The sequence below is a fragment of the Syngnathoides biaculeatus genome, chromosome 4 (genome assembly GCF_019802595.1).
Source record: "Syngnathoides biaculeatus isolate LvHL_M chromosome 4, ASM1980259v1, whole genome shotgun sequence".
NCBI lineage: Eukaryota > Metazoa > Chordata > Actinopteri > Syngnathiformes > Syngnathidae > Syngnathoides > Syngnathoides biaculeatus.
In genome coordinates, this window is record NC_084643.1 from 22,796,942 (window position 1) to 22,817,930 (window position 20,989).

The following is a 20,989-nucleotide window of genomic DNA, read 5'->3' on the forward strand; positions in this document are numbered from 1 at the left end:
TCAAAATATATTTTTGCAAATTAAAAGACAAATCTGGTATCTGATGCAATGCACACGATCACTTGACAGTTGACAAATTGAAAAAATAAAATTACATTTCTAATGCAAACGTGAGCTTTACAGTAATAATGCAGATGAGTATTATAGGAATGAGGTTTAAGGTTCAAACACTTTAATTACAGCATTAAACAAAAATCCAAACAGACCTCTGTGTTGTCATGAAGATCAAAAGAATTGTTTTAATTCATACTCTAATTGTGTTGTTGCACATTAAATTGAAACCAGAAAAATGAGGCATTGCAAACTGTTCACTTTCATCGATAATGAACACTCATAACCCAAAATGTGACCAATACAGGAAAGCTCTATCTTTAAGTACGTTCTTCTTTAGGCAACTTCAGCTTTGGAATATTTTATGGTGTCTGATTTCCCTTCGGTAGGACTCGTCTTATATGAGAGTTCATAAATCTCACCCCATGAGACACACCAAAAATTCCAACATAGGACTAATCCATCTAAGAGGAGTGGATAAAGTATTCACCCCCTTCTCAATTTTTTTTTTTTTTTTTTTTGCATTTTTGCACCGTAATGTGTGTAATGTGCAAGATAATGAAAAAGATACATGTAATAGACAAATATAATCAAAGTGAATTCTAAATGCACTTTTGTAAATTCATTCATTCATTAAGGAAAAAATATTGTGCTACCGGGCCCTGTGTAGAAAAATAACACCCCCACCACTTTTAATGACAAAAGAATTGTGGCCAATCATATCATTTTCACTTCATTTGAATTGATCACAACCAATCCTAATTACCTCCAGACCTATTAATAACTCACAACTGAATCGGTCCCGACTTATCTAAGAAAGATAGAACAAAATAACATGATTCAAAGAAATTCTAGAGCACTTGAGAAATAAAGTAATTGGGATCTATCAATCTGTAAATTTTTAAAAGAAAAGCCATTTCTAAAGCTTTGGCAATCCAGCAAACCACCAGAAGAGCTATTAACCTCACACAGAGAAAACCTGGAACAGTGGTGATGCTTCCAAGGAGAGGCTGGCCTATAAAGACCCCAATAGAAGAGCAATGACTCATCCAGGATAGCAAAAAGGAACTCAGGACAAACCTCTATTGCTGCAGTTAAGGTCAGTGTTCATGACAGTAAGGAAGAGACTTGGGAAAAATGCCATCCATGACAGAGTTCCAAACCGAAAACCACTACTTAACAAAAAGAACATAAAGATTCGTCTTACTTTTAATTAAAGAAAAAAATCTGATTGATCCCCAAGACTTTGGAAGAATATCATAAGAACTGAAGAGATGAAGGATGAACTTTTTGGAAGGTGTCTTGTTACATCTGGCATCAAAGTAGCACAGCTTTTCAGAAAAAGAACATACCACCATTTAAAAATGGTGGGAGTAGTGTGATCGCTGGGCTGCTGCACTCCTTCAGGACCTGGACAACTTCCTGTATTTGATGGAACCATGAATTCTGCTCTTATACACAAATTTCTTCAGAATGCGCAGCCATCAACTTATGACCACCATCTGAAGCGCACGTGGGAGCTATACCAGGATAACGATGTAAAACACACCAGCAAGTCAACTGTCTGGCTTGAAAAACAAAGGGAAGGTTTTGGAATGACAGAGTCAAAGTTCAAACTTGATTCCAGGGTTAGGGTTAGGGTTAGACCTTCGAAAGGTTGTTCATGCTCCATAAGTCTTCATTGTTGCTGAATTCAAACAATCCTACTAGTAAGCGCCAAAATACTACACATAGATGTAAAAGTCACCTTGCCAAAATGCTTGATTTCAGTTGTTGCCGCTGAAGATTGCCCAACCCGGTTTTAGGTTTCAGGGACCTTTACTTTTTCACCCAGGGCCAGATACGTTTGAACAGTTTTTTTTTTCTTTAATAAATGAAATCATTTAAAAACACCATTTTACTTTCCAACGGGCTATATTTGTCTATTTACATGTTTGATGATTTTAGAGTGGGGAAAATTTGCAAAAATATAAAAATTTAAAAAGGGGACCAATACTCTCTCTAACGTCATCCAATCCAAGTCCTCTAAGAGAATTCTTTCAGTGCTAATCATAAATGAATGCGGTTTACATTATTGCAAAATGTAAAAACGACTTCATAATGCGGTGCAGTTTTACTCCACTGAAAACAACAACTACAATAATTAACAAATATTAACATTATACCTCTCTGACAGCATTCATCAAAACAAAAATCATCTTTGTAAGGCAGATTGTAATTACCTGAGACTTTCACAGCTCAACTAAATTTCCCTGTTGCAATATTTATGAACAAAATGTGAGACAAAGTTGAGTTAGGAAGATTTGAGGAAACAAGAACTGACTTGAAACAAAAATTATGGACAAACGTCATAAGACCTGAATAATGTAGTACACAATTTCCTGAAAACTCCTATATAGGTCAGAATGTATCATAATTCCTCTACTGTACTTGAAGACTCTTTTCAGGTTCATGAAAAGCCTAACATTCAAAAATTCTAATAGCATATTCATAGTTAATCAACCCCCCCGTAAAAAAAAAGCATAATTCTACACAATTTAGCATGACCTATTGAGTTAATTCCTTAATAGGCTGAGTGGTGTTGGTCGTAAAAGAGGAACATCGATGTTGAAGTCTTTTTCACGTGAGCGGCTCGACTCAATAGCACCAGTGAGGGAGGTCGGGTAAAGGGGGGATGTGGACCCGCTGAAATACTTCACTATCTCATCAACAGGAGTGCATTACATGAAGTCAAATCCAAATGTTTCAAAAGTGTCTATCAACTCGCTTTAAATATGAAGAGGATGTCCTCATCCGTCCCGTAGCTCCGCCGAGCCTCCTCAAAGTTACTGATGGTGGTGCAGCAGACCCCTAGATTCTCCAACACACACACACGCACACACGCACACGCAAACAATGTAACATTTCAGCCAGAGCTGGTCTAAATCAATGGCATTGGTAATTAACAGTTGCTGTTTTGTTTTTGTTTACACAAATGCAGAAGCTATTCATTTGAAAGGTATGTATGTTGCAAACAAAATATTGTCGCCGTACACGTAGCCCCATGGTAATACTCACGGTCGGAATACGCAGGATTGTTGTACAAGATGCAGCCGGTCGTCCTGTTGAAGCCGCACAGCACTACAAAATGCCCCTGATACTCCGGTTTCCTGCAGAAACACTTCTGACCCACGGGGAGGAAGCAGCAGTATTTGACGGGCGCAGAGCAAAGTTCGCACGTCAAGATGACAGCGTTGACTAGCACAATGGCAACGTGTTTCTCTTCTAGATGAGACTGGATTTCGTGAATGGTCACAGAGCTGTGGGGAGAAGACAGTACGTGAAAGCATTGGAATTTCTTATATTTCTGCATAAAATGGTCAGAGACTGTGGTCTGATCCATATCCAAATCACAAACAGTCTGCATAAGTACCACACAATCAACGTCTTTCATTGTTTGTATTGAAACTAAGTAAACTTTCACAGGAGAGGAACCTCTATGGTACCGATTCACCAAGAGCTAATAAGAGTCAAGTGTGAGACAATCCGGGGTCCAATAAATGAGACAAGCTTGGAGGTTTGGCTTAAAGCAAGATGAGAACAGGGGTTCTTAGCCTTGTTGGAGGTACGGAACCTCGCCAGTTTTATCTGGAGATCATGGAACCCTTCCTAACTTGCAAAATAACATGTTTATTTTAAAACCAAAATATTTATTTATTTTAATGTCTGTAAATTCTCAGTCATCCATCTAGGTCAGTGATTCCCGAACAGTGTGCCGGGGAACATTAGTGTGCGTGACGGCTCTTCAGGTGTGCTGTGGGAAGTTATCCAATTTTATGAAATCACTAAAAAAACATTTATTCCAAGAAATGATGTATATTTATTCAGCTATTTATGCCAGTGAGGCACAATGACAGACAGAACAAAAAAATCCTCTTCAATTAGATGGCAGGAAGTACATACAGTAATTAATCTATCCATTTTTGGTGACATTTACTTTTGTTGGTGTGGATTTTTCAATTGTAAAATATGTGCCTTGGCTCTATAAAGGCCCATAATCACTGATTTAGGTGATGCACAAAATGACCCATGTATCAGTTTCAAACACATACACACACGCACACAAATCATTGTTTACTTTGTTATTTCTACAATTCTCAAAAAGGGTTAATCGGTAAGAGTAATTTTTGGGGCGGTTCTTTTTTTATGATTTGATGTGCTGTCTGATCCCGCAGTAATGCTACTAAACTCAAATGTATCGTTGAAATGTTGTTAAATACATTCACATTGTCAGCATAGTAATCACCCACCTTGACCTAGTGTTGTGTTTTGAATGGCATTCACAATGCAGTCTAAAAAGCATTTTATGGATACATGCACGCACACACATAACATGAGGTGAGTCTTCTGTTGTTTCCCAGCGATCGGCTCAGGTCGCTTAACCAAGGTTAAGAACCGCTGCTCTAGAACATGCAATCTGTAACATTAAAACCTTCTTCAATGTAGCGCTTGAATTCCGTTTACATTTTCATGTACCTACCATTTCTTCACCACCACACCTTTGTTCTCAGCTTTATGGAAAAGCTCATTCACACGATCTTCTTCGGTATCAAAATGCTTCTTATAAAAGGACTACAAAGCAGAGGACAAACAGAAAGTGTTAAATCAGTTTTTTTTTTTTTTGTTTCCTAAATTGCATTTGCTTATTCTCTGAGCAAAGATACCTGATTCCTAAAGCCCTTATCAACTCCTAGTGTCTGTGTGCAAAAGCAATGCTTGATTCCTAGATGGCACATGAGGTAGGCCAGGTCAATAGTCCACACGCTCTCCGTCATTTTCAGGTCCCAGCATGCTCTCTGAAACTGTGCATCACTAATGGGGTGAAGGTACCTGCCAGCCCGGACATACAAAAGCTCAAATGTACTGATAATACCCAATGTTGGGAGCAACAAAAAAATATTGATGCTGCCACTAATTGTGAAACTTAAGTGTTCCAACTTAAAAAAAAAAAAAAAAAAAAGTGTTTCATATTAAGTATACCTCACCTATCTGAGACAAAATGAGGGGTAAAAAAAAATAATCTTTTTTTGACTGATTTCCAATAATTTATTTGTAAATTGTGGTGGAAAATAAGTATTCAGTCAATAACAAAAGTTCACCTCAATACTTTGTTTATCCTTTGTTGATAATTACAGAGGCTAAACGTTTTCTGTATGTCTTTACAAGGTTTGCACACTCACTCGGTTAAAAATCATAGTCATATTTCTAGATTTTTTCCCCCCCTTTTTGTCTCTCAGGTCCAGCTCTTTTTTTCCTCCACACCACGTCGATTTGATATCATAAGTATGTACAATTTATAAGGCCAATTAAATCTCTTATCTTTGACGAGGAGAATCCACGGGCCACATTTCCACTTCCGTAAAAAGACTTATAGGCAGAATGTTGACATTTGCATGATATAATGCTTACTTGAGTACCATCCTGGAGCAGGCTAAACCACAGTCCCAGTGGTACAGCTGCTGAATGACAGGTACATCCAATAGGACGGCATCATCTGGAGAGAAAAAAACACGCAAACGTTTTCTTTAATTCACGGGTAATTATCATTAATATGGTGGTCGTCGTTTCACACCTACGTGGGCTTGTTGACATCAGCTGGGTGTCACTCACCTGTCATACTGCTGTCGTCTCTTTTGAAGGAAAATCCGCCTACAAGTTTTCCCAGATGAAAATGTGCTGTTTATGATGGCCTTTGAACACCTGAATTTGTCATTTTCGATTGTTCGTCGATTAAAAATAAATACATCTCAAGTTTACTGTTAGCGGCCAGGCTACAGTATTAATGTTTTCGTAGTATCCCTTCTTAAGCACCCAGCCACTCAACCGCTTTAAATATGGACTCACACACACGGGAAAACTAATATACAAAAACACTTAAAATCTCGATAAAATTTAACACAATAAAGGGTGGGAGTACTGCTCGATGAAGGTATTTTCTCCGGCTCGCCGTAGCGCGTCTTCTTCTACGCTCAACTTGTGAGCGATCACAGGCGACACAGCACATACCGCCATCCAGCCGATATGAATGGGCAAAATGCATCGTGCTGGCCAGTCAAGGTCTGCCACACTAAATGTCTTTTTAATAGAAAAAAGTCACTATGGTCGTTGCAATATCATGAAGCAGACAAAAGCAATGTTACTAAGGCGTGACAGTAAAAAATAAGTAAAACTACAGGGGAAAAAAAAGCTCATAGAACGTTCTGACGACATTAGCTTTTTATTGGGTTAGGTTTGCCTTTGCCTTCGTTTTCAAAATAGTCTTTATATTTCCTCGTTTTGATTTTAGTTTATCTCCCCAACACTGCCTGTGATTTCTTCTTCATATTTTTTATTTCTACCAGACTGGCAAGATTATTGCATTGCTGCTTCCTACTGGTTAAGTAATGATAGATAACCTCGTAATAAAGCTTATTGTACAAGTCACTAACTGCTTATAATTGATTCTGTCAGCCTAGTCTGTTGTAGTTCAGTGGTTCCCAAACTTGGTTCACTCAAGGAACCTACTTTACTTTGTAGAAGTCTCATGGCGCGCCACCAAACAAAAATATACACAAAGAGTATGAACACTGGAAATGATGATCTACTCTCAATCTACAAATTTATTTCTTAACGTGAAATCTGGGCCTGTTTGATTCATCACAAATCCATTATTTTTTTGTACATCAACAGACGAATACACATGGTTTATTGTGCCTGCTGCCATATCATGGAAAATTATGTAATAGCCAGTTTTTGATAAAAGCTTGTGAGGATAAGCAGTTTAGAAAATGGATGTATGGATAGTAATGAAGCTGGATACTTTGTCACCCTTTACAATATCTCATGGCACACTAGTCTGCCACAACATCCTGAGTGGAATCACTATGCCTGATTAATTCACAGGGGGAAAAGAATAGTAGATACGAACAAAATACTATTTCAAACAAGTTCCTTCGCCGAAGGAATCATAAATTGCAATATTTATTATTATACTCAAAAAACATTACATTTCACATGAACAATGGGTAGGTAAGGAAAGACGTACTTTAACCACAGTGATAATGGTTTTTTTACATTTTATGCATTTTGTTTTTGTTTTTTTGGGGTGGGGGGGGGTGCAAAGCTCTTTTTCCAGGAGAACAGAAATAACTTTCAATTGAGTACCACCTTTTTTCAAATCTAAGAAAGCCGCACCAGGTATTTAATGGTTCCACATACTTGTTGTACACATAAAAGGCTACCTATATACTGTACAATCGTATAGATATGTTTAAGGTTTTCTGTTATACAAAACAATCAATAAAATGTATGTTGCAACACTGATAGTTTCAAGTGCAAAATGAAGGCATCTACAATTTGATGGAGTAAGTCTACAGTGATAAAGTTATATTGAAACATCAACCACAGTTTAGTCTCTATGAAGAAGCAGAGTTCAGCAGGAGCTGGAACATACACAAGTTAAATGAGGTGTATAGTCAGCAGCATTCCATTTAGCTAGTTTGAGCCATTGTGTATAAAAAAATAAATTAAAAAATGGGGGCATGATGGCTATCCTTATAGCAAGAGGTTTTTCTCTTCAAAAAAAAGACACTCCAATGACAGTTCGAGCTTTATGCCGTCACGATGCTGCGGCACGTACATGTTATGCTATCCATAGCTAGTTTTTCTACACAGGTTATGTGGCAAACTATCACATAACCTGCTGATACCACCACTGATGAAAACACAGGACTTTTCAAGCAGGCGTTCACGCACTGCACTTGGGGAGCCAATCCAGAAAGCTGCAGTGGTACTTAACATTGACTACATTGTACATTGTGAAAGGTCACATTTTCCGACTTAACTTGCTTTTCAAATGAGAAACTTTCAAGATTAGGTTCTTTTGAGAGAATTCATACATCAAGTGTATTTACTAACTTTGAAAAGTGGCACATGACAATTTCTCCAATGCCACCTGTGTCGAGTATTTCTTTAGATCGACGAAGCAGTCACCCCCAATGAAATAGACGTGAAGATGGGAAACCAAACACAAAAACAACAGGAATATCCATATTTATAATTTTCTGACAAGCACAGTCAGTCTGCATGACAAGCGGAAGACAAAGTTGTCTACTTATAGTGCAATATATTTTAGTTTTGAAAAGTGACCAACATAGAGCATCAGTTGTGTTTGTTTTTTTTTGAAGTGATGTTACTGTGTTATATCCGATGAACAGAAATGCAATTTGAAAGGGCTTTGTCTCCATTGGTATACAGCTGTCCAAATTATTGGTGGATGTACTACAGTATTCATTTGTTGCTTACGCATGATTCTCACACTTGCCCAAAATCAATCTTCTTCCTTGGTCAATGCTATATCCTCCACAAATCAATTTTGTAACTTAAAGATGCCTTGTTTTTTTTTTTTTCAACATGGAAGATTTTATGCTGACACGGCGCAGCTTTGTGACAAAGTGTACCTTAAAGGATCTGTATTATGCGTTTTTCAGAAAACATCCACTTGAAGCAAGCGCCCATCGCGATTTGAACGCATTTGTGTGGAGGCAACATTTCATCACCAAGCCACCAAAGTAAACTTGTCAATCAATGTAGAACTGTAGCATTATGACATTGTCAAATACAAATACCCCAGGCCCAACAACTTGCCCAAACATAATCTTTACAGGCTAATACTGTTAATTAATGCTAATCTGTGCTTAACACTGCAGCTCTGCTTTCCTGGTACCTTTGACATGATAGGGCTTCTGCACCACGTCTCTGGAACATTGGCTGGCCTAGCAGAGAAATTTAGTGTGGGTTTTTTTTTAACCGTAGGGCAGGCGTGCAGAACCGCTTGTTCACAGACACATTTTTTTTTTTTTTTTTAGAAATAAGCAAATAAATAAAGATTTACTTGGTTATTTAAATTCACACCTTGATGGGTTGGCAGGCACTACCCCCAACTATTTGTTCACCAATATTAAAAGTTCAAACTTCCATAATATGTCTCCTTTAAGTCTGTCTTGTAATTGTTGGAGTGAATGAAAAAGGGCCCCGTGTTGTCACCCTCTTCAGGCCCCCCATCGTGCAGGTTGCCTTCATTTGCATTGTCGAAGCTGTTCTTGCCGTGGATCTGTTTGAGGTGCTTGCGGAGAACAGGCTTGTGAGCGAACATCATGTCACAGTAGTTGCAGCGGTGAGGTTTGTCGCCGCTGTGAAGGTTCAGGTGATCCAGTAAAGAGCACTTCTGGGTGAAAGTTTTCCCACAGATCTTACACTGGAAGGGTTTGATGCCCGCGTGGACTCGCATGTGTCGGTGCAGGTTGCCTTTCTGTGTGAACGTCTTGCCGCACAAGAGGCACATGAAGAGCTTGTGCATCTTGAGATGGTTGGCGTATTTTTCCAGCTGCCGGAAGACACGGCTGCACTTGGGGCACTGGTGGTACCATTGGAGAGGTTTGTCGTAGTTCCTCTGGTGACCGCTTGGTTTCTCTGCTGGATTGGACGGAGAAGGTGGACCAAAGTCTGGCATGCTCGGGGGCACCGTCGTTTCGCTACCACGACTGTCCACGGTGGAATTGATGAGGGAGTGTTGGGGCTCGGGTGAGCGCAGGCCAGCTGCAGAGCTGGTGGGGAAGTTAGTCAGGACAGATTCCACCTTTACTATGCTTATGTCACTCTCATCCACATCGTGCCTGGGATTTGTATCTGAGAGCTGAGGAGAAGATTTGGGCTGTATGATGATGTCATCATCATCATCTTCCTCATCATCACTACTGATATCATCCACCATGGGCTCCACCTTCTGTACAGTCGGCGCTTGGCAGTGCTCCCGTTCTCTCAAACCGTCCTCCTTGCTTGCCTTTCTCGTCTCACTTTCCACTTCCAGCTTGTGAGGAGGCTGCGGTTTGATGAACTTGTTAAGTGCTTGAGTGCACTGCTCAACAATGTGGCCCATTTGGAGGAAGCTGGCGACTGTCAAGTAATTGACCAGCTCGAGTTCAGGAAACTCAAGTTGGCCCGTGTAGCAGGACAGAAGTAGTTGCTGGCCAACCTTTGCCTCCTGGATCATTGAGATCTGCACTTCATTGGAGTCCTGCTGAAGGATGAACTGGTCTCTTAGGAAAGAAGAACCGGCAGCAAACACCACCTTGTGACCTGAGACTTTAAGCTGGTTGATGCGTACAGTGACATCACAGAAGCGTCGCTGGTGCCGAAGGAGATTCATCTTCTGCAGCATAGAGTCGCCAAATGTGGCAAAGTGGAACTGCAGGATCACCTGGTTCTGGGCCATAGTGAACTACAGGCAGCAACAATGCACCTGTTGAAGACAAGTAGGAACACTAATTCGATATGCAATGGACATTTTATTTTCAGTACTGACGTGTTTAATTAAATTAGGTAGATAAGATATCAGACATTCCACTAATTTGATAAGGCTTATCTGAATCTACCGATAATTAGCATTTTATGCTGATCGGCGAATCAGCGTTAATGTCATAAGTTGCCGATCCAATAAATGAGGTCATTGATCGGCTCCCCAAAAGACATTTACTGCGCATCATCATCATGTAATGTATATTTAATTTTAAAAAACTAGTTTATTTTTAGTCTTGTCACATGTCTTTCGATGTAGTACTCTGCATATCTGATAACCAAATAAAGCTATTTTTTTTAAATGTCGGGGTTTTGGAAAAAATATCACATTTGAGAGAGACAACACGCAATGGATCAGACTACAACATGAATTTGATCTTTCACAATTGCGCTATGTCCCTACTGCAATAAAATCTTCTATTCCAATACCACCGTATCCCGTCTTTTACGATCAGTGGGCTTTATCTTGCCAATTCATAAACGGGACTGGATGGACTCATTACCATGGCGACAACATCACAAGGCATGTATTATAAGAAAAAAAATAATAATGGGGGAAAAACGTCAAGATGCGGTCAGCAGCTTTTTGGCATCACAGTCTTTTTTTTTGTCATTGTATCAAAAAGTACATTGTAGATTATTGACATTAAAGATTACTTTTGATTTGGGTACTTTTTTTTTTTTTTTCTTTCCGCGAGAGCCAAGGAGTTGAATTAATAGTATCCAGTATCTGGATTTTCTACTTACGTTTGTGCTTTTTCCACCAATGCATAGTCCTGATGATCAATGAATCACATAATATCCATGAATTGGAATTGAAGCAAGAAACATTTTAGTAACAAAATGAAGTTGTAAATAATGACACGCAAATTAACAATGTACTGAAAGTTCATTGAGGAGGTTACACAGTGACGGTTTGAGAAATAGACAGGACTCGAATAAATGTATTTTTGTTGTTGTTGTTTTTAATGCAGACTTTTCTAGGAGCACGAAGTATAATTTGTAATTACAGTGATGGCCACAAGCTGATGCTAGGCGCTAACGATGAAACGCTGCCCTGTGTGCTGCGCTGCTTCTTTAGCAGAGTGCTATGCTAACGGCCACCTGGCTAGCTAAGACTGCGCGAATGCTTTTGAATTTAGAGTCAGAGACACTCACTTCTCGAGATTGTCGCCTCGTAAACAAAAGCAGTGAAAGACAGCTTCTTCCTGGCCCGTCCTCCGCGTCCGGCTTTCCGTTAGGTCGTTCCGGCAAAATGTGTTTTGGCACAGCGCCACCCACTGCATTGGAGTGGTTTTGTACAATAGAATCGCTCACAGTGCATACAGGACATGGTTCTTTTAATCTTTTTTTTAATATTATTATTAAGATAAGCACTATTTTTTTACACCCCAAAATATTATGTTGGCCTAGAAAAAACATCAAGTCGAAACATGAATTAGATTTCTGTTTCAGGTTTTCTTGTGTATTAAATATTTGTTGGTCATTATTTTTTTCCCCCCATTTCAGACAGGAGCTACCCTACTCAAAACGTTTAGTTCGTAAATAATGTATAATAATACATTAAAAACATGAGAATGGGAATAAATTGTATGTACTGCTTCTATGTGCCTCCAAATTTATTTATGTTTTTTTTTTAAACAAAGGGATCCCCAAACCTAAATTACAACCCAAAATACCATCAGAGAAAAAGCAGCTGAGTAGTAAGTGCTTTGTTCAAATTTGAGCTCAAAGTAGTACATGAGAAGTTGAATTCTAATATTGAAATGATGGATTGAAATCCAGTAGGAGTTGAAATGTGTACAAAATGACAGTCATCTTCTCTTTAAAAACCTGGAAAAGAAATGAAAAATTATTAGGATGCATATTTGAATGGAACAATTTTTTATTAAAGAAGTGCATAAAAACTTCAATAAAACCAAATTAGGGGTGAAAAGAAAATCACAAATGTAATTACAGTACTTTGTTGTAAATTTCATGTTACAGTATTGGAAGTCAATGTCAGAACCAGAAACCCAATCTATGTACAAAAACTATTTAATTGAAACCTCAAATGAAAAAAAAAAAAAAAACACACACACAATTGCTAAATCTAGAAAATGTCCGAGTAATTTGAAGACTATGATCTCATGCGGTAAAAATCTTTCATAGAGGAGTGCCACCCTTACCAGGTGTAAGTCCATCCAAGTAAAACTGCTAAAACGATCAGTCCTATTAAGGCAGCTGCACACAGCGATGAAATCATTATAACGTAGGATGTACCTATAAAAATAATGCAACATGCAAAATATGTATTTGCATTAAGCACACTGAGCACTGCACCTTTGTTCCTAATTATTCAAAACTGATACAGGAAATAAAAGTTTATATTAATTACAAAAGAGTTAAATTCCAAAATAATGACAACCAAATTGTAATAACTTTTTTAAACAAGTATAATCTTGCGATTGAACTTTGCTTTGAAATTATTAGGGGTGAGATAATTAACTAAAAAAAAAAATTGTTAGTCAGTAGTGCTCACTCATCAAAAAAGTTTGCCAAAGTAGTAACTACTGTACTGTACCTCTTACTTTTGCCCACAGGACACAGGAGCTTTTTAAATCCTACAATAAAGGAAATGAAAGGATTTTAGTTCCTGAGTCAACACATGACCACAACCCCAATCCCAAAGATGTGACGTCTTAAAAAATAAATAAAAACAGAATACAATGATTTGCAAATTATGTTCAATCAATATATAATTGAATACAATACAATCACAAGGTATTTAACGTTCGAACTGACAAGTTTTGTTTTTAGCAAATAACCATGAACTTACAATTTTATGGCAGTAAAACATTCCACTGTATTCTGCTTTTATTTATCTTTAATGCAACATTCCAACATTATTGGAATTGAGTTTGCATTTGCACAGTTTTTATTTGTACTGACGTTTTTCCACTGACTGACTGCACGCAAGATGACGTAGTAGTTTTTGCCTTTCCTGAGAGGCGCATTGTAAAAGCCTCCATAGGAGAGACCATCTCCAACAGTAAAATTCATCTCTGCTCCAAGACGGCTGATGCGCATCTGAGCTACAATGTGTCCCTGGGAGGAATCGCTTTTGCTTGGGGGCTTTCCATTCACAGGACAGGAACAATTAAAGGCCAAAACTCCCTCAATTGGAAGTACAAACACTTGGTACAAACTGGAAAAAGAGAAGAAAACACTAATTATTCTGTTGTGTATAGAAAATCGATATACACTGATTACATACATCAGGACCACTTGCATAATCTAATGAGCACAATACAAGATCGCTAGCATGTTTATTTATTTATATATTTATTTATTGAAAAATCCCTGTGCCTGGTTTTGACTGAGTGGAATTTTTTTTTTTTTTTTTACAGTGGGTTTAGTTCTTAATGGGGTGGAGGTCTGAAAAAAAAAAAATGCTGTATCCAATATTTATTGGACATTCTCATGTAGGGTTCCCCAAAATATTGGAAATACTCTCATTCTCAGTATGATGCAATGCAGCTTTACACCAGTTTTTACCTCCCTTTTGACATTGTCGCTCAAAATTGAATATCATTATCATGAGCACCCTTTTTCATTTCCTCTCGTGACTCTCATGAGAGTCTCCAAGTCGTAATAATGTTCTGACTGCTCTGAGCCAGGACATGCTTTTATCATTATTTACATTAAAAACGCATTTCAGATGTTTTCAGTTTTTGATGATAGAAAATATCCTGCTGACATTCATGTTCAGTTTTCCCATAAGCTCTGCTGGTTGTCACCTTATTGTGTCGAGAGTGCTGGGTGATCTGTGCAGCCTTAGAGTAGGTACAGGAGTCTCAAATTCTCTGTAGTGGAGTTCTGGTACAGCAGGTACTGTTTACGTATATCACAACATTTAATTAATTCCCAATACAATATGAGTTATCAATTCATTTGTCATGTAACCTTTTGTATGAAAGTCTACTAAACTGTTGACCGATACCTGTCAAAGTGGTGTTGATAGCGACGGTGGCTGTGAATCCAGCCAACAATGCGGTGATAGAGACGCTGTAGTTTGTGGCTGGAAGCAAACTGAGACAGATCTGGACCCAATCCTCCATGGAGTTCACAAACTGCTTCCTTTTATCAAGAAAGCCCCTCTCATACTCTCTGGATCCTATGTAGATCACCTAAGATTTAAAAGTCAGAATTAATTTACTATGGCAGCTTTAGTGTACAAAATCTTCCTCTTCAAATTGTTCGCGAGGAGTGAGAGGCCTAGAAGGGTTGGGGGGTGGGGACCAGGGCTTACACAAAATCTTTAGTGTTACCTTATACATTTCTATTGCCCCTTCATCCTTTTCTGCTCTCCACTGCAAACATTTTTCATTTAAGACAAGTAGTTGATTGATGGGCTGTTTGACTTCTGTGAAATGAAAATGAACACACTTTTCAAAGTCCACCTTCCCGTAAACACGATCACATTTGAAATACTGTACTCTGTTGAAGAAATGCCAGTTAAGTCAAGAAATAGCTCACCTATGCAACTGAGTGTGGCAGCGTGCCACACACCAGAGCTGCTGCACGTGGACACATTGCTGCCACTCCAGCTGCGATAGCCCTTCACACAGTGATGCAACACTACGCTTGTGTTATGCCAAACGACCTCTGAGTGAGCAAGAAAGGGCACCGGGCCACATTTTGCTGGAAACATTGCCAGTGATTAACAGCAACTTGCAGCCAAACAATCTAACAAACATATTGAATCTTGGTTTTTTTTTTTTCCTCTTGGTTCAATAAGCCAAACATAAAAGCTGACGGTAAGCGGCTTTGAAAATGGAATGGAATGAGTTTATTGCATTAATGACTCCTGCTATGAAAAAAAAAAAAGCCAGTCCAATGTTTACTGTTCAGGCTCAAATGTCCTCACTGATCAGAGAAGAGAGAAAGGTTTCTAATTCTTGGATGACCTACAGTACACTTGAGGGTGGAGAAAAATGGAAAAAACAACTCTTGGTACAATGTATTTCAAATTTACAACTGTAATAATTAACATATTGTTATATCAATATCTGTCTTAAACACTTCATTCTAATCTGCTTATACTGGCTGTCAAGAAGTCAAATGGAATATTTTCAAATATCAAGGGTTACTTCAGTTTGTTTCAGGACACGTTGACTGAGTTACTATACCTTTGCAATTCAATGATATGTTCGCCCACTCGCCTGATGTTAGACATGTGGAAATATTATCTCCACCCTCCTGGTAATATCCGTCCACACACTCGTACTGCACGACACTGCCAGGACCAGTGGAGCGGTCCCACAGCAGGGTACTATGAGGGAGGGTTTTTGGAGGACCACATGTTATTTCTGCACACAGACATGAATTAATGAGACAAAAGGATGTCAGGCAACATGTCCTCCAAACCTCGTGACTTGAAAAAACCTAATTTGACATGAATATGCAACTGTTGTGTACCGTGAATTACATTGGATATAATAAATCGAACAAATCAATTCAATTCTGATCTTCAAATGTTGCACCTTCACACCAAAGGTCAACTTCCTCCCACAGTCCATTCTGTCCACATAGTGAGACGCTGCGCACACCCCTTATGTCATATCCTTCATCACATTCATAAATAGCCATACTGCCAACACGTGACGTGCCATCCCATAGTCTTTTAGCGTGTGGTTTCAAAACCGGCTCCTGACATTTGATCTCTATAACAAAAAAGACAGAAAATCATTACATATCAGGAGTGAAGTCCAAAGTGACTTGACTCACTATCGGCAACATTATCACCTTGGCACCACACAGAGGGCGTCTCCCATTTTCCAGTGTCAGTACATACTGTTTGATTGATTTCTCCTACACTGGAATATCCGGATTGACACTGATAAGCCACCTGAGAGCCCACAGTGGAGACGTGATCCCATAACATGATTGAATGAGAGACGTCAGGAGGAGAGCCGCAGACAACTTCTACCGAGATGAACATTTTGGACGTTATTGAAACGGAACGTCATCTCTGAGCATCAATAACAGAGCTGAAGAGCAAAGAGCAGGAAATCTCTGCCATTACCTTTGCATGAAATGTTTGGCTTTGTCCAGTTACCGTTAGATGAGCACAATGAAATGCTGCTGGCCTCACTGTCATTCAATCTTTGTTTACAATAGTAGTTCACAATGCTCCCAGGGGTGGAAGTGCCATTCCACGAATGCCTAGTGTGTGGCACTGTATGGGGTTGGCCGCATAATATTTCTATGAAGTTACACACAGCATGTTGTATGATACGCTTCTACACGTGACGTACTAAAAAACAAAAATCATTTCAAAATTCTTAAAAACCTTCATCTCCATCATTTACATATATCCATCCACTTTCTACAAGAGTGGTTCTCCCCTTTTTACATCAGGGACCACCTCAGAAATACTTGGCTCTCCAAGTGCCAACAACATTGAAATACATTAAAGTAGGAGGCCCCAGTGTTCATCAAAAAAACGAGGAGTAATTTTTATTAAGTAATTAAAAAGTTTAAAGTTTAAGTAATTTTTTTCTTAAATAATGATTCAATTGAAATGTATTGTACATAAAAGTGAATTACACATTGTTCCTTAGTAAAGATTCCAAAAGTTAAATGCAACTAAACTGTACCTAAAAAATATACAGCAGTGGATTTAAAAAAAAAAAAAAATTCAAGCTACCATAGCTCAGTGGTTAGATCATTGGTTTGGTAAACCAGGGGTCATTAGTTCATATCTCACTGGGGCCTCGACTCTCCAAGATGGGTTGCGTCAGGAAGGGTGTCCGGCGTAAAAACTGTCGCAAAGAAATATGAGCGTTCATCTGAGATGTTACGCTATGGCAACCTTTTACGGGAAAAGCCGAAAGAAACTTACGTACTACACCCAGTTCGAACATTTGATTCAGTGATTGTTTCACGTACCACTCGAGGCAGGATTACCCCACGACAGTAGTTTGAAACACATCGACCCCAATAAATTCCCTTTTGCAGTCATTCTCTAAGCTCATAAATATAATTATGTAGAAGAATCGGGCAGTAGAGTGGCAAGAAAAAAAAACTCATGTAAGTGTACCTTGGCAAAGCACAGTCACACCCTCCCACTGCCCTGCCGCGGTGCAGGTGAAGACGTTGCTCTTTCCAATGTTGCGATAGCCAAAGTTACACTGATACAGCACCTCAGTGCCCACCCTCGAGCTCCCATTCCATTCCACGTGTGAGTGAGCGAAGGTGGGAGGAGAGCCACAATCAATCACTGAGAGGTAAGACATGCGACATAAAATGTCAAGTCATGAGAGTGGTGATACCAAAAGCTACAACGTTTCAGTCATCAGTCATGTTCTTTGTTTGACATTTAGGAAAGCAAAAATGCACATGTTGAAACCACAACCGTTATGGTCATCATTGTTTACTATTGACACTGTTGCAATTAAATGCAAACGTCAATCTACATGATACTTAGTCATATGTCTTTCCTGTGCTAGTGTTTGTTTGGATAATATTTGCTCTCATTTTCTTACCTTCACAGATGATGGTGAGCCCACGCCACAGTCCGTCAGCCCCACACGCCGAGGCCTTGTTTCCACTCTTCCACAGAAACCCCTCGTCACACTCAAATGTCGCCACGCTGCCAAATGTGGTACCTGTGGCTGAAAGCAGTACTATGTTCTCCCGGAATGTTGGCTGGCCACAGTCCACCACTGAATTTGGACAGACCATGAAGGACAGTTAAATGACTTAACAGATCACAATTGGCACGTCACAGTATTTGCCACAGGTTTTGGAAATGCAATTTGACCTTGACATGAAGCCTGGTTTTTTTGAGGTCGAAAGGGCTCCGTCCCATTGTGCACTCGATATCCTAGCTGGCACCTGCAGTCGAAAGTGCCATCCAGGTTCCTGCACTGGCCTCCTTCTCCACAAAGGCCGGCCACCCTGCACTCATCTATGTCTTCACAGCAAATTGGAAACAACCACATCACTCAACCATGACTTTGTTAGCCTTTAACCAGCGGGGCCTGATTCAGCCAGATCTGTGGAATTAGCTTAATGTACCGCAAGTCGTTATGTAGTCGTTTAGTAGAATGGTCATCGGGGGACTGCAACATGTACAAAGTCCTTAGCTTGAAAATTAAACATGTGATGCAGTAGAGTGACTTTGCACCTGATGGTTTGTGCTAAAAAACTCACCCTGGCAGTGGGTTCCATCATTTGGAATGAAGACAGGCAAGTAATTGGAAGCAATGTACCCAGTCAGACAGGTGCAGTAATAGCTGCCATATGTATTGTGGCAGGTCGTGTGCTGCCCGCAGATCTTTGTGGCTCCTATCTGACACTCATCTTTGTCTAGATGAAATAAAAAAAACAGAAATTTTGTCACCATCAATTACATCAGCACAATCTAGTAAAATTAAATACAAGAGTTCTACAAAGTTTTTCTTTACTGAGGCCTTAAAACTCAGTTTGCATGAACACTGCAAGAGAGGTCTTTCAAGTAAGTAGGAAGTAATACAAGACTGTATTTTTGTTAAATGTTCACTTCAGTTACAATCGGTGCTGCAAAACAAGAAACATTTGAATTATTCACAATACAGAAATCAGACAAGAAGAGTATAGATCTTTCACAAACTCAGTATTTCTTTTTTTTTTTTTTTTTGACAATCAACACATGGTAGTTCACGACTGATCTGGTTCATTTTTAAACAGCACTAACAGTATATAATTTAATAAAGAACAAACCTCCTTGAACTGTTCAAAAATTCATTTTTTAAGAATAATATGCGCGTAAATATTGTATGTACTGTATACAGGAATATGTGAGCACAACAATAATAATCATCATTATTTATGTATGTAGTGATTTGTAACTGTCATGAAGACAGCAAAGAAAGGACCAGATTAAAATAAGCGTTAACCTTCTTACTACTCTCTTTTCAAACATATGCTGTTGTTTAGTTTTTTTTGGTAGTTATGTTAGAATTTTTTGATTTGTTTGTTTTTACTGTCCACTATGCCTAGTTCAAAATAAATCCTTCACTAAAATCATTCATCCATGTACTTGTTTATTCATTCGTTCATTCATTCATTATTGAAGTTGGTCAGTGGTAAAGGGCTGAAATGTATCAAAATATTGAACTGTTTTAGAAAAAAAATTCATTGCAAGTATTTCGTACCTCAGAGTCTGGCCACAAAGGTTAAGGATGAAATTTTCCATATTTACACCACTTCTAACTGTAATTAAACTAATATTCATAATTTCAACAATCGTTGACAATGACAATTAAATCTGAAAATAATTTTCTTTAGATCAAGCTATTTCATTGAATCTCATAATCGCCAGTGCCCATGTTTTATTTTTTTTACTCCCCACACACGTTGCAGTGATTTAATAACTTCAACTTTAGTGTAGATGCAGTATGTTGAAACAACTCAATAGCAATATTTTAGATGTACACTGGATTTTAAACACCCATCTAAAAGTGGTAAACAGTAATAACTTTACAGTACAGTGTATTAATTTTTATTTTGCCAGTTTTAAATGTGTAAAATTCATCATGTAATCGAGGTGGCAATGTAAGGTAATTCAATAGCTCACCTCATTCCAAAGTGTGTTTGGACTATACTTGTGTAATGTATCTTATTTCCTCTTTTCTGATGGAACTGGTCCACGTCTACACATATATTATTATTATTAATTTATTATTTCAAACTACTGTACATGAGTCATTGAAAATCTTTGAGTTTAGCGCACCACTGAAACTGGGAACCCTTAAATCAATGAGAAAGTGTTCATTTACCTTGATGCACATTTCCTACCTTGACAGAAGGTTCTTCCATTTCCCACAAAACCATACTTGCAGTTACAGACTTTTCCAGAATGATCATACTTGTCAACACACGTGGCGTTAACGTGGCAGCTGGCGCACACGTCCAGAATGTTTGCCGGAGCCGGCGTCACTGAGAGGAGAAAGAACATCCTTCGCTCACTTGCTTTCTTGGAGGCAAGAGGACACTTTGCACAGAACATCGGATTTTGGATTAATAGGCGCACCTGAACCCAGACAAAAAAGAAGAAGCAGGGACACAGTTGCGCTTCTCTCATCCATCTTAAGTTTATCTCCCTGATGTGGTCTTCCCTTCGTTAGAAAGCCATCCTCCTCACCCCCACCAACTTTCATTTTCAGTCTTTGTGTTGAGGGCATTTAAGATAACCCGAGTTGAGATAAAGCTGGCAGATGCTGTCGCCTTTAGGAAATAGAAAGAAAAAAAAGTCACTGGTATTTTTATTTTGGGGTATTTTTGTTTTCTTCTCATCTGACACGCTGACACATTCAGTTCTACTTCACTTGTTGTTCATTGATAACGGGGGAATTTTCCAAATGTGGTAATTCAGGACATGATTTAGGAAGTCCAGCAATGGAAACTGTTATAATCATGAAAAAAAAAAACTGCAGTGAATGCAATTGAAGTACCACAATTAAAGAAAAGCTTCAAATAAATGAAAGTACACCTGAGTCTGGTTTACCTGATGGCCTCAAAGATACTTTTACTCTCT

At 38.7% G+C, this 20,989-nt stretch overlaps 3 protein-coding genes across 12 annotated transcripts; all 3 read right to left on the reverse strand.

Moving 5' to 3' along the window:
• Positions 1 to 67: 67 nt before the first annotated feature.
• On the reverse strand, positions 68 to 6,124 carry gucd1 (guanylyl cyclase domain containing 1). Of its 3 annotated transcripts, none has more exons than XM_061818069.1 (6): positions 5,667 to 6,124; positions 5,500 to 5,584; positions 4,755 to 4,920; positions 4,571 to 4,662; positions 3,109 to 3,350; positions 68 to 2,908 (listed from the first exon to the last, which is right to left on the reverse strand). In XM_061818069.1, the coding sequence occupies exons 1-6, from the start codon at positions 5,680 to 5,682 to the stop codon at positions 2,877 to 2,879; spliced, it is 633 nt and encodes a 210-aa protein (XP_061674053.1). In that variant the 5' UTR covers positions 5,683 to 6,124; the 3' UTR covers positions 68 to 2,876. The 3 variants fall into 3 exon arrangements, with proteins under 3 accessions (XP_061674053.1, XP_061674051.1, XP_061674052.1); XM_061818067.1 differs by having other exon boundaries at positions 106 to 2,901; XM_061818068.1 differs by having other exon boundaries at positions 120 to 2,901; positions 5,701 to 6,124.
• Positions 6,125 to 6,884: 760 nt separating this feature from the next.
• Positions 6,885 to 11,697, reverse strand: zbtb26 (zinc finger and BTB domain containing 26). Of its 3 annotated transcripts, XM_061817821.1 has the most exons (3): positions 11,173 to 11,311; positions 10,235 to 10,369; positions 6,885 to 10,147 (listed from the first exon to the last, which is right to left on the reverse strand). In XM_061817821.1, exons 2-3 carry the CDS (start codon positions 10,340 to 10,342, stop codon positions 9,029 to 9,031), a joined length of 1,227 nt encoding a protein of 408 aa, XP_061673805.1. In that variant the 5' UTR covers positions 10,343 to 10,369; positions 11,173 to 11,311; the 3' UTR covers positions 6,885 to 9,028. The 3 variants fall into 3 exon arrangements, with proteins under 3 accessions (XP_061673805.1, XP_061673803.1, XP_061673804.1); XM_061817819.1 differs by having other exon boundaries at positions 6,888 to 10,369; XM_061817820.1 differs by lacking the exon at positions 11,173 to 11,311 and adding an exon at positions 11,584 to 11,697 and having other exon boundaries at positions 6,889 to 10,369.
• Positions 11,397 to 20,749, reverse strand: susd1 (sushi domain containing 1). Of its 6 annotated transcripts, none has more exons than XM_061817814.1 (18): positions 20,486 to 20,749; positions 20,251 to 20,391; positions 18,625 to 18,780; positions 18,233 to 18,385; positions 17,955 to 18,134; positions 17,510 to 17,689; positions 16,493 to 16,672; positions 16,213 to 16,392; positions 15,951 to 16,130; positions 15,597 to 15,776; positions 14,944 to 15,072; positions 14,736 to 14,830; positions 14,408 to 14,594; positions 14,205 to 14,298; positions 13,357 to 13,612; positions 12,989 to 13,028; positions 12,594 to 12,687; positions 11,397 to 12,258 (listed from the first exon to the last, which is right to left on the reverse strand). In XM_061817814.1, the coding sequence occupies exons 1-18, from the start codon at positions 20,634 to 20,636 to the stop codon at positions 12,240 to 12,242; spliced, it is 2,595 nt and encodes an 864-aa protein (XP_061673798.1). In that variant the 5' UTR covers positions 20,637 to 20,749; the 3' UTR covers positions 11,397 to 12,239. The 6 variants fall into 6 exon arrangements, with proteins under 6 accessions (XP_061673798.1, XP_061673796.1, XP_061673799.1 ...); XM_061817812.1 differs by having other exon boundaries at positions 11,399 to 12,258; positions 14,944 to 15,108; XM_061817815.1 differs by lacking the exons at positions 16,213 to 16,392; positions 16,493 to 16,672 and having other exon boundaries at positions 11,400 to 12,258; positions 14,944 to 15,108; positions 20,486 to 20,747.
• Positions 20,750 to 20,989: the final 240 nt, after the last annotated feature.

Excerpts from the sequence above, each read along its gene's own strand:
- susd1 (XM_061817812.1), bottom strand. The coding sequence starts at position 20,636 with ATGCCCTCAACACAAAGACTGAAAATGAAAGTTGGTGGGGGTGAGGAG. Across the intron at positions 14,595-14,735 it reads GGGCAATAGAAATGTATAAG|GTGATCTACATAGGATCCAG; the intron begins GTAACACTAAAG and ends TTTAAATCTTAG. Across the intron at positions 13,029-13,356 it reads CAGTCAGTCAGTGGAAAAAC|GATTTAAAAAGCTCCTGTGT; the intron begins GTCAGTACAAAT and ends CCTTTATTGTAG.
- gucd1 (XM_061818067.1), bottom strand. Across the intron at positions 4,921-5,499 it reads TGCTCCAGGATGGTACTCAA|GTACCTTCACCCCATTAGTG; the intron begins GTAAGCATTATA and ends CCGGGCTGGCAG. Across the intron at positions 2,902-3,108 it reads CAATCCTGCGTATTCCGACC|GGGTCTGCTGCACCACCATC; the intron begins GTGAGTATTACC and ends TGGAGAATCTAG.
- zbtb26 (XM_061817819.1), bottom strand. The coding sequence starts at position 10,342 with ATGGCCCAGAACCAGGTGATCCTGCAGTTCCACTTTGCCACATTTGGC.